Below are 11,467 nucleotides of genomic sequence, written 5' to 3'. Positions count from 1 at the left end.
ATGAAAACGGGCACAAAAAATCTACAAAAGTTATTTATACTTGTGCAGAAATAACATTTTTTTTAATTAAATATATTTATCTTAGTTATAATAGTAATTATAATTAGCGTACTATAATTTTTTGTATTTCAATCCCACCACATTAAAAATAAACAAGTCACTTAACATCACTTCCGGTTTGACGTCTACGTCGGGGGGGAGTGGCTTCTCCTTTGACGCAAGGACGTGGACAGGAACAATAATGGGACTCGCCGACCTTTGTGGGCCAGTGTTGCAGAGGTTGTAATGTATGAATACTGTAAGGAATAACAATGCCCGTCCAGAGCCTGCCAGTCCGGGATGGGTCCTTTCATTTCCGTCTGCTCCAGCAGTATTTGATCCTCCTGAAAAAATACCCGATCCTCACGAAATCTGTAACCAGGTCGGTTTCTGTGCTCCTGAACTGGCAGCTGTCCTTGTTTCCAGCTGTTTGAAAGTTCATTAGTAATGTTTACTGACTAACGGAGGAAATGGTTGTCGTTTCGTTTTATTATGTAGTTTTATAAGTCAGATTATGTATGACTCTTGCTGTTCCTGACCACTTTGTTTGCACTGAGCACACTCTGGTATTAGCCAATCAGTATCTGCCATGAAAACCTCCTACTTAGAAGTTACAGTTTTTTTTGTTTGTTTTTTTTACTTTAAGCTTGTGAAACTGCTTGTTGCACATTGACAGGAGGATGTGATCTGTCCGTCTGCTCTTCGTTCTTCCAGTGGGATCCTGTCGGCTTTAGGAAATCTACTTTCACAGTTCTTGGAAGGCAGAAAAAAGGCCAAAAGTGGAGGTCCGGTTGAGGAGATCGATGTGGCTGGAGCCACACGATATGCCATCTTTGGGTGAGACGAAGCAGAATATGAGAACAACGAGGGTGCCCGGCACGCCAATAATATACCCATCCACCTTCTTTTACAAAATCACACTACAAGCACAATTTTAAATGCATTTTTTTGTGGATTTTATGGGATTGAGCAACATATATGGAATGCGATGCATGGTGTTATTCAGAATGTTGCAATCCAAACCATGTTGTCGCTCTGGCTGTATGTTAAATGTCATTGTCCTGCTGGAGGGCAAACCTCCACCCCAGTCTCAAGTCATCAGCAGGTTTTCTTCCAGCATTGCCCTTGACGTAGCTCCATCCATCTTTCCGCCAACTCATCTGACCAGAGCGCCTTCATTCACATGTTTGCTGTAGACTTTAAAAAGGCTGCCGTCAAGAAGTCCTACTTCTCGTCCCCCTACCATAAAGGCCAAATTTCATTCATTGCTGATAACTGCACTGTTGACACATCCTCCCACCTGAGCTGTGGTTCTCCTCTACAGCTACAGTGGCTCCACCACGTGCCTGTTTGCTGCTTCTCTCCTGTTGTCTCTATAGTTTAAGTGGAAGCTGTGTCTTTGCAGTAGATTTGCTGTGGCCTCGTTCTGTTCTGCATGATGGATTGAACAGACCTCTGTGAGATGTTGTAAACTTCAGGATGTTGTTTTATAACCTGACTCCGCATTAAACTTCTGCACAACTTATTTATGGGTGTCAGCATAGGTGGGGTCTGAAACCCAATAACGTACTTTAAAGCCATGCGTCACCTTCATTTCCACTAGCTGCTACATTGCGTTGATCTTTCTCTCAAAATGTAAATAAAAGACTAAATTAAGATTTGTGATTGTAATATGACAAATTGGCAAACATTTTTAAAAGTAAGCACTTCCTCCCAGGCACTGAGTATATAAATCAGTTAACTCTTGGTAAATACATGGAGTTTTGTGTTTGTTACTGGTTTAATACTTTTTTCCTCTTGTAGGTTGATTATCACTGGGCCAGTGAGTCACATCTTTTACCAGCTGATGGAGGTGTGGATGCCAACCACTGACCCGCTCTGCATCGTCAAACGACTGCTACTGGACCGACTCGTCTTTGCTCCCGGCTTCCTGCTCCTTTTCTACCTTGTTATGAACATCCTGGAGGTGATTTCTTTTCGACCTTCTCAAAAGTGTCTATCAAATGTATTAATGTACTGCTTTCAGTAGAATATAGCTGTGTTTTGTGATGGTCTGATCAGGTTTTTCCCAGCTGAAAACAGATTCCTGGTTTTGTTTTGCTAATCAGAGACAAAAGAAAATTGTCTGATTCGTGTGTCTGGGCCAATTCTCATTTACTGGCTGGAATATTGAAATCCAAAATGTAATATAAAAAAATGTGGTGTGCTTTTGTATTCAATCCCTCTTTACTCTAACCCTGAATATGAACCAAATATGAATGAGTATCATGCAGCTGATTTTCGTTATTTTATTTCCTGATGCCGGACTCTCTGTCAAATTCTATGCTCCAGTTTCTACATAAACTCAGTTTCAAAAGCATATCACTTTTATATACTGATAAACATATTTTTGATGTGTAATATAAGTATAGAAGCGCACTCGCTAATTGCACACTAAATATACTTTACAGAAAATAAGTATTTCCGTGTTCCTCAGGCTAAAGGCTGGGACGATTTCCAGAAGAAGATGAGAAAAAGTTACTGGACTGCTCTGAAGATGAACTGGAAAGTCTGGACTCCTTTCACATTTATAAACATAAACTTTGTGCCTGTTCAGGTATGCTCCATCACTGACATCCTGTTATGTTGAGAATTAGGAGGAACCTCACACTGACTTCCTCTGTGACGTTTTCACCCCCTCCTCTCTTTACGTTTCAGTTTCGAGTGCTCTTCGCCAACATGATTGCCTTATTCTGGTATGCCTACCTTGCCACTGTGAGGAAATGATGCTTCTTTGAGGGCTAACGAGATGCAACCAGCTTCCATATACGGCTGAAGATTCTTTACATGAAGTTGCACCGCTGATTACTGGGATATTGCTTTAAAACGCTAGAACTAAAAGAATAAAATAGTATTTTTTATGCTTTGTTTCGCAGGGACCTGTATAAAAAAAAAAAGCTCCAGAAAGTTTAACATTCTGACATTTTTTTTACATAAGCTGAGATAGAGATTCTTTTGTTACCTTTAACGAGCTTTACCTACTGATCTGAACAAACGCAGAAATAAAATACAAAAGAGACATGCCATTTGTCGTGACTGACTTTTATTATCAATATACTACATAATACATTAAAATTACACTTTTTAAATACAAAACAAAAAAAAAACTGGAATGTGTTCTTCATGTTGACAGCGTCCTCAGCCTCCTCTCAGACGCAGAGTCAGGAAGATGGTGCTGAGCTCCTTCACGTTGTAGTCGGATAACAGATTTCCAGACTGCATCTCCCGGCCCTCATGGATCAGCCTCTGCTGGTTCGCAGGAACCCCCTCTCTTTTCTCCACTCTCCTCCTGAAGCCCTCCACGGTCTCGTCGTGTGTGATCTCGTAGGTGCTGTTCGTCCCCTTCTCGTTTTTCAGGAACACCTGGAAGGTGGACGGCTGGGTGATCAGCAGAGACACCTGGGAGCCCGGCTCAATGTTGTAGAAGCTGAGCGGCTTGGAGTCGTCGTTCAGAGGCGTGTTCGACCCGTTGGTGAAGACCAGCCTCTGCCTCGCAGCAGGAACCCCCAGCTCCTGCTGGATGCGCAGCTTCAGAGAGCCCACGGTGTCCTGTGGGTTTACTTTCAGCGTGCGGGACGTCCCGTTCAGCATTTTGATGACTATATCCATTTTTAAACTGATCTGAAAAACAGTTTAAAAGTTTTCATCACTTTTGCAAGATGACACTATACAGAGGTAAGATCATAAACGCTTTGATTAGGAAGAGCAACTTACCTTGGAATGGATTTCTAATAATAATAATAATAATAATAATAATACAAATGTCCTTCTAGCTTCAGATACCCGATAATCGTTGATCCTCAGCGGTTGTGCTCTGATGTTGGTCAGCTGTGTTTATATACAGACCGAGTCCTCCGGTCTGTGCCCTCCCACTGCGCTTAAGATTCGTTTTCCCTCTCTGTCTTTAAGTTTCGGTTTCTATTCTCCAAACATGAGTTTGCTGAATTGTGTTTAGTGACGCTGTGTCACGGCGTTCCCCGCATACCTGCACACAGGTGAGGTGGAGGAACGGCTGGGCTTCCCCCGCTTATCTGATGATGGGTGGAGGAGGGAAACAAAAACGGGACAAGAAGTCAGATGGCAGCAAATCAACAGATAAAGTGAATGCGAGGCTGAAACAAAACAGAAAATAAAATAAAAAATCCGCCTGACTGGCTCATGATCAAATGATTAGGATTATATAATAAGAATAGAATAGAATAGAATAGACTTTATTGATCCCCAATTGAAATTGCTTGTTTGTTGACAAGCTACCAAATAAGCAAGCATAATGAGTGCAGAGAAAATTAAAAACATTTTTTTGGGGGGTGAGGGGTTGTGTTACGTCAATCCGCGTTTCCCCATCAGATACGGTTCCCCCTGTGTCTTCTTGCCGCTCCGCCCCGCCCGCGGATTGACGTAACAGGGGCATTGTAAAGCCTAATGATTTTCTGTGCTGCACTTTGGCAAAATGAGTCTCTGGCTGAAGATGCTCCTGTATCCGGCCCGCACGTCATGAAGTGGATGAGACTTGTCCAACATGACCCTCATCTTGGACAGGATCCTTCTCTCTGACACCGCTGTCAGAGAGTCCAGCTCCAACTCCAACGACGTCGCTGGCCTCCCAGGTCAGTCTGTTTAGCCTGCTGGTGTCCTCCACCTTAAGCTGCACAGCACAGCATGCAGGATGGCACTGGCCACCACACAGTCATAAAACAACCTGAGCAAAGTCCAGCAGATGTTGAAGGACCTCAGGCGCCTCAGAAAGTAGAGGCGACTTTGGCCCTTCCTGTACGCAGGGTCAGCATTCTTGACCCAGTCCAGTTTATTGTCAATGTGGAGTCCCAGATGTTATACAATAAACGACCCCATAAGTTAAAAACAATAGTATGAATACATGTGAATGGTCTCATTCAAAGCGTTCATTATTTTAGGAATTTAAGTAAAACGGCAACAAATGAATTTGGATCCTTTAGAGTTCTAATTGTTTTGGATGCTCTAGATCATCAAACAATATCAAAGACAACCCAAATCAATATAAAATACAGTTTTCAAATTATTTCATTTATTAAAAGCAAAAACAAAAGCAATCCAAACCAGTCTATGTAGAAAAAGTAATTATGTACCAATAACTCCTGGTAGCAACAGCTGTAACCAGGTGGACCAACACCTGCAGATGACACTGCAGGTGTCATCAGCCCCAAATCACTGATGATTTGGGGCAAGCATGACTCTGTCAAGCATGACTCTATCTCTCCACTCTTCCACCAGACTATGGGGCCTTGATTTGAGAATGAAATTGTAAATATATTTTCATCTGAGTAGACTTCGGTCCTCTGAAGTTATGTCTGTCCTGAGGTCAGACATAACCTGGAGCCACATTTGACTATAAGAATGAGTCACGATGCCATGTAGAGGCTCTAGGCTTTGGCCTCAGCTGCAATCCACTCCTGGGTAGATTTTGTTTAAAAATCTTTCCCAGAATGCAGTTAGCCAAATGAAAAGATGTTGTGCTACCAACAGCTGATGATGGCAAAGAATGATTTGTATTTTCATTATTGAGCACCTATGAAGTATTTATGGACCCCTGCAAAACTCCTCGGACCCCCACTAGTCTCTTGGAAAATGTCTGAATTTTTTAAAGCATCTGATGAGCAACAGATGGAGATTTTACATGAAGTCGCTTTTCTGTTTAACAAGTTTAAATACACTTCTTTAGAAACTGCAATCAAAACAACAGAAGTATTTTTTATGCTTCACTTGCAGAGACTTGTATTGCAAAACTTGAGAAAGTTTCAAATTAGGACATTCTTTACAAAAGTGAGGTTTGAGGTATGCTTTATTTATTTCAAACAGACAATAAAAAGTCAAACCAGAAAATAGGAATAAGACAAATATGTCAATTTACATGCAATTTTACACCATTTATTTTCAACAGGAACGACCAGAAGATATAATGACTTCCTCTCAGACAGTCACTTAAGTCGCCCCACACCATACCATAGATCTACTAAACACAATGATATACAAAAACTTTTTGGTTGTTCTGATCCATTGTTTTTTCTAAATTTCCTTCTCTTAAATTCTAACCCCCATCTTTGTCACGAAACATGTTTTGAATATTGTGTGGAAGTTGATGGTTTCTTGCTTTGAACATAAATTTTACAGTTTGGATTTTAACAAATTCCCAGAATTTCAGTACTAATTAATAATAACATCTAAAAAGCTATACTTACTGATTATAGAATGCAGAAATAAAATTTGTCCTGACTGACCCTTATTCATGCTCCTTGATCACTTACTTCAGTAATATATATATATTTTGCATGTGTAAAGAAAATACAGTTTCTCATAAAAGTGCCTTAACAAATAAATAAAAACTGGAATGTGTTCTTCATGTTGACAGCGTCCTCAGCCTCCTCTCAGACGCAGAGTCAGGAAGATGGTGCTGTGCTCCTTCACGTTGTAGTCAGACAGTTTTCCAGACTGCATCTCCCGGCCCTCATGGATCAGCCTCTGCTGGTTCGCAGGAACCCCCTCTCTTTTCTCCACTCTCCTCCTGAAGTTATCCACGGTCTCGTCATGTGTGATCTCATAGGTGCTGTTCGTCCCCTTCTCGTTTTTCAGGAACACCTGGAAGGTGGATGGCTGGGTGATCAGCAGAGACACCTGGGAGCCCTGCTCAATGTTGTAGGAGCTCAGGGTCCTGGAGTCGTCGTTCAGAGGCGTGCTCGACCCGTTCCTGAAGATCAGCTTCTGCCTCGCAGCGGGAACCCCCAGCTTCTGCTGGATGAGCATCTTCAGAGAGCCCACGGTGTCATGTGGGTTTACTTTCAGTGTGTGGGACGTCCCGTCCAGCATTTTAATGACTATATCCATGATTAAACTAATCTGAAAGATAATTTAAAAACATTTCATCATGACAATATTTAGAGGTGAGCTCATAGACGCATTCATTAGGAGATGAACTTACCTTGCGTTTAACCTCTAACGAAAGAAAATCTCCTTCAGGTTTCAAATGTCCAGTAATCGCTGATCCTCAGGTGTTTTGCTCCTCTGAGTTTGAACAGCTGTGTTTATATACAGACTGGACCCGCCCACTTCATTTAAGATTCGTTTTCCCTCTCTGTCATATCTTGGTTTCTATTCTCCAAAGCACACGCCTGTTCAAATGTTTTTCACGACGTTTCCTGGACACCTGCCAACAGGTGAGGTGGTGGAGGAACAGCTGAGTTTTACAGCTTACCTGGTAATGAGAGGAGGGAAACGAAAACAGGACAATAAGAAATCAGATGAAGTGAATGCAAAGTCAGGCTTAAAGCTGAAGCAGAACAGAAAATGAAAAAGCCCAGATTGTTTAGTGGCCCATTTTGTTTATTATTAGGAATAAAACAAAACGAATATAGGCAATAATCACGAGTTAATAGACAACTAGTTAGCCCATAACCTAAGATCAATAGTATAAATGTGAATTATCAAAACCATGATTTAGTTTAGGAATTTAAAAATTGGAACTCAAAAATATATTTGAAATTTCTTTCAGATTTCTTTTGTTTTTGCTTTTTTTTGACACAAGCTTTGTGCTTCATTTAACAGATAACTAAGATAATCTGAGTTAATACAAAATGCAGTTTACAAGTTATGATTTCATTTACTGAGAGAGAAAAGCAATCCAAACCAGTTTATGTGAAGAAATAATGAAATACTGTAACCATTAACCCTTAGACTCTGTGATTCTCCACTAACTCCAGTTGCAGTTCATTCTTGGGTGAGCTTGGATTCAAAATCTTCCCAAGGACACAGTTAGCCAAACCAACATGTTTTCCTTCCACAGAACTTTCTGTAAATACTAAGCTCCTCTCTGCAGTCAGCTTCTTTAGCAGGGAGTGTTGCCATTCTTCAAGAGTTGAGACATCAGTCTTTCCCATGACTGTGCAGATCACAATGTGACACTTCTGTATTACAATTCCTTTATCAACACTGATGATTTTTTCATCAGTGTGAAAAAAATTGTATTGCTTTGTTTTCTTAACATATTTCCAAGATGTGTTTTGCATCAAATTGGGCATTTTTTCAATTGAAACTTAATGAATAAGTGGTAGGAGACGAAGAGTTGTAATGTTCTTGACATTGCTAAAAATATGAAATCCCAAACTCCCCTTTTAAAAAAATATCCAGTTAATAAATTCTAATTTAAAATTTAACAACTTTAAATACATTTTAAAGTTAATAAATAACTTTATTTATTGGTCTTGCACACAACGTGAAAAGGAAAAATGTGAAATAGATTTTAAATTTTTATTCCTTTATTGTAAAATCAATATTTACAGGCATATTTAGAAGAGCTTAAGACATTTGAAGAGTCTTGGGTCAGATTTTAGTGAAAATGTTATGTAAAATATGACAACCAGCATAAGAAAACATAACATGTATTTCCCTGTGCGATGTAATATCTGTCCTGTCTTTACTTTGCATCATCACAGCTGTAGTCAATATGTGACATCAACTTCATGTGAAATGATACTGAAACCCGAACATGTTTGTCAACAACAGGAAAATTAGAATTTTAGCAGAAGCTGAGCCAATAAAACCAGCTGCACATCTCCCAGTTTCTCCCATATTGTTTTATGGCTGCAGATAAACTGCAGTAAAGACACGTACAATTTTCCATAAAAAAAAAAAGAGCAATAAATTATTCACAATCATGTCATCAGAATTCCGAGTGTCTGAGGATGGCAGCCCTCTCCTCCCTTTTAGGCAGAGGAATGTTTCCTGGTGAAAAGAAAAAGAAAAATCGTCACGATTCTGCACTTTCAGACCTAAATATCTTCAAGAAGAATACAGACGCTGGCCAATAAACGTAGTCATTCTTCTCATACCTGGTGGTGCAACAAAATATTCTTCCACTGTGTTTCTTGCGAGCTTAAGCAGCTCCTCTGCGCAGTCACCCTCTGTCACTGTGTCGTCCCTCAGATATAAAGCCCTGAGTGGATGAAGCAAAACCACATTTAGCAACAAAACGGCAATAAGTTACTTTTCTATCAGGTCCAGCTGTTATTCACAGCTATCTGGGCAGCACCTGTCCTCCAGGACTGAATCCATCGGCTCGACCCCAGACGTGTCAACAACGTGAAGCTGATCAGCGAAACGAATGGCTTTCTCCAGGCACTCCAGCCCCTGCTTGGTCCGGAAATCCACCAAGGCCAGCCGCTCCAGCTTGTCCACCAGGTCAGCAGGGATCCTGGTGGGCTGCAGCATTAATACTGTGTGAAGTGATGTATGACCACTCTTCTCCTAAATACTATAAGTAAAATCAAACATGGATCTGCAGCTTGATTCATGTTGTAAAATGCTTCAATTAAGCATTTTTATCTACTAATTATGGGCCTCATACTTGATCATTAAATAACTTCAGAATTTGTGTAATGTCTGTTAAATACAAAGAGACTTTAATTGGTATGTGTGTTTTTGTGCTGCTCAAAGTCTCAGTCTACAGAATAGCATCTTCACATAAAAACAAAGACAAAGTTTGCCAGATATGATTTTGATTTTAAACAAAGAAAAGAGAGAAACCCCTGAACAAAACTTGAAATGTGTGGAGTAAGGAATGCCTCCGAGAACAAGAAGAGGTCTAAGCGAAACAAATACGATTTCAGATATGGTTGGATATTTATTTGGTCTATTTGTCTTGTACAGCTTTGTGAATTTGCGTTATACATTTAAACTGAACTAAGTCTTTTTTCCTCTCACTTGTTAGTCTTGTTTGTTTTGATTAGACAATTGGGACGACTTTATTGGACGAAATATGGCCGCCTTATATGAACATGTGTCCTTTGATGCACGTTTCCCACTTGGCGGTATGTCCACCCATCCATCCATCCATTTTCTTGCACCCTTTTTCCCTCAGTGGGGTCGGGAGGGGTGCTGGTGCCCATCTCCAGCCCTTGGCGGTATGTACAAAATTCTTAATAGATCACAGTTTTTTTTTTTTTTTCCATCGCTCATTACACAAAATCCAGACTTCTTTAATTTATTTGACTAGGATTTTATGTGGCAGACCAACACAAAATCATTATTGTGAAGGGCGAAGAAAACAATGCATAATCCTGAAAAACTTTTTACAAACAAAAAATTGTCTGCTGTCTCAATACCTTACAGAACCACATTTTGCTGTAGTTACAGCTGCAAGTCTTTAAGGAATGTCTCTATAAATTTACTGCATCTGGAGAATGAACATTTTCTCTCTTCCTTCTTTGCAAAATACCAGCAGTCTCGGTACAAAGACATTGTCTGTCAAGTCTATTCAAGGCTTTTCTTTACACCAGTCAAACGTCTGGCACACATCAGATTTTCATTTGTAAAATAGATGACAGAGTAGAAATTTCCTCTGCTTCACAATTATTCATTACCTTGTGCTCATCCTACTTGGTTATTGTCCCAAATGGAAAACTTGCTGTGTTGGCCTATCAAATAAATCCCAATGTGTGACAAAATGTGAATGAGTTTAAGTTTCTCAAGGCACTGTGAATGTCCTCCATGTGACAGAACCAGATGCAGAGCATGACCTCCTGAACTTTAGGGTCAGTTTATAACGGGTGTTCTGTGTTTACATGCATGCAGCCATGAGGATGTTACCTGAGGAAGCTGCTCTTCTGGTACAGGCTCCCATGTTGGCACTTTTGGGACCTGTAAGATAACCAGATATCCTTAGTAAATAAATAAAATGTTGTAGAATCTTTAATATGCTACATTTGCCCTACCTTTGGGTTATGTTGGTGGGAGCTGAGCGGTCTTAAGATTTGGCTTTGCAGGCTTCTGAGGCTGCATCTCTTAGTTATGGAGTAAACATTGTTTGCCAACAGGTTACATGGCGAACCAAGGATTTCCAGGGAAACGACACGAAGCGTTTGAAATGCCAACATCTTCGTCATATTTACTCAATCACTTCTGCATGTGATCTAAGCGAAAACCGCCACATTTTCTTTGTCCTCTTCTCCAGTAAGGTCAGCTCCACATAGCTTGCAGCTTTGCTAACAACATGCTAAAGAAGGAGGAAGTAAAACAGAGGCTAAACTGAACGTATTTCCTGCGAAACAGGAAATACGATTTATTTATTTCTTTTAAATACATATTGTGTAGATGTCTTTCACAATAAAGACTGCATTAATATAGTAGAGATGTTGTTTCTCAAAGTACTAAAAGAGAGGATTTTAAAGATACTAATTCGCTTGAGCTGAAAATGCCGCGATGCTGTCGACAGTTTACCGTTAACGGTCGCTGACAGTGCGTGTCAATATTGACCTGCGTAGCAATTTGAAATGTAAATACAAGGGCTATAAACAAATCTACATTTAGTATTTTAACTAAAATTTAAATAATATCAGCGTCATTGACACTTGGGAGGTAGGAT

The 11,467-nt window shown here is 40.2% G+C and overlaps 4 protein-coding genes across 4 annotated transcripts; 1 reads left to right on the top strand and 3 right to left on the bottom strand.

Annotated features, from left to right (window-relative positions):
* The first annotated feature begins 201 nt into the window (after positions 1-201).
* On the top strand, positions 202-3,104 carry pxmp2 (peroxisomal membrane protein 2). Its single transcript, XM_008418684.3, has 5 exons — positions 202-421; positions 754-876; positions 1,843-2,005; positions 2,516-2,635; positions 2,737-3,104. The coding sequence occupies exons 1-5, from the start codon at positions 312-314 to the stop codon at positions 2,803-2,805; spliced, it is 585 nt and encodes a 194-aa protein (XP_008416906.1). The 5' UTR covers positions 202-311; the 3' UTR covers positions 2,806-3,104.
* LOC103470325 (polyubiquitin-like) lies at positions 3,105-3,959 on the bottom strand. The gene is made up of 2 exons (XM_017306484.2): positions 3,793-3,959; positions 3,105-3,699 (listed from the first exon to the last, which is right to left on the bottom strand). The coding sequence occupies exon 2, from the start codon at positions 3,685-3,687 to the stop codon at positions 3,217-3,219; it is 471 nt and encodes a 156-aa protein (XP_017161973.2). The 5' UTR covers positions 3,688-3,699; positions 3,793-3,959; the 3' UTR covers positions 3,105-3,216.
* A 2,397-nt stretch (positions 3,960-6,356) lies between these two features.
* Positions 6,357-7,116, bottom strand: isg15 (ISG15 ubiquitin like modifier). The gene is made up of 2 exons (XM_008418685.3): positions 7,031-7,116; positions 6,357-6,948 (listed from the first exon to the last, which is right to left on the bottom strand). The coding sequence occupies exon 2, from the start codon at positions 6,934-6,936 to the stop codon at positions 6,469-6,471; it is 468 nt and encodes a 155-aa protein (XP_008416907.1). The 5' UTR covers positions 6,937-6,948; positions 7,031-7,116; the 3' UTR covers positions 6,357-6,468.
* Positions 7,117-8,660: 1,544 nt separating this feature from the next.
* On the bottom strand, positions 8,661-11,120 carry gatc (glutamyl-tRNA amidotransferase subunit C). Its single transcript, XM_008418687.3, has 5 exons — positions 10,818-11,120; positions 10,693-10,743; positions 9,137-9,306; positions 8,937-9,040; positions 8,661-8,829 (listed from the first exon to the last, which is right to left on the bottom strand). The coding sequence occupies exons 1-5, from the start codon at positions 10,986-10,988 to the stop codon at positions 8,768-8,770; spliced, it is 558 nt and encodes a 185-aa protein (XP_008416909.1). The 5' UTR covers positions 10,989-11,120; the 3' UTR covers positions 8,661-8,767.
* Positions 11,121-11,467: the final 347 nt, after the last annotated feature.

Source organism: Poecilia reticulata, chromosome 9 (assembly GCF_904066995.2).
Source record: "Poecilia reticulata chromosome 9, P_reticulata-male-v2, whole genome shotgun sequence".
Classification (NCBI taxonomy): Eukaryota; Metazoa; Chordata; class Actinopteri; order Cyprinodontiformes; family Poeciliidae; genus Poecilia; species Poecilia reticulata.
The sequence above is the reverse complement of the archived record's forward strand: the minus strand, read 5'-3'. Positions and strand labels throughout refer to the sequence as shown.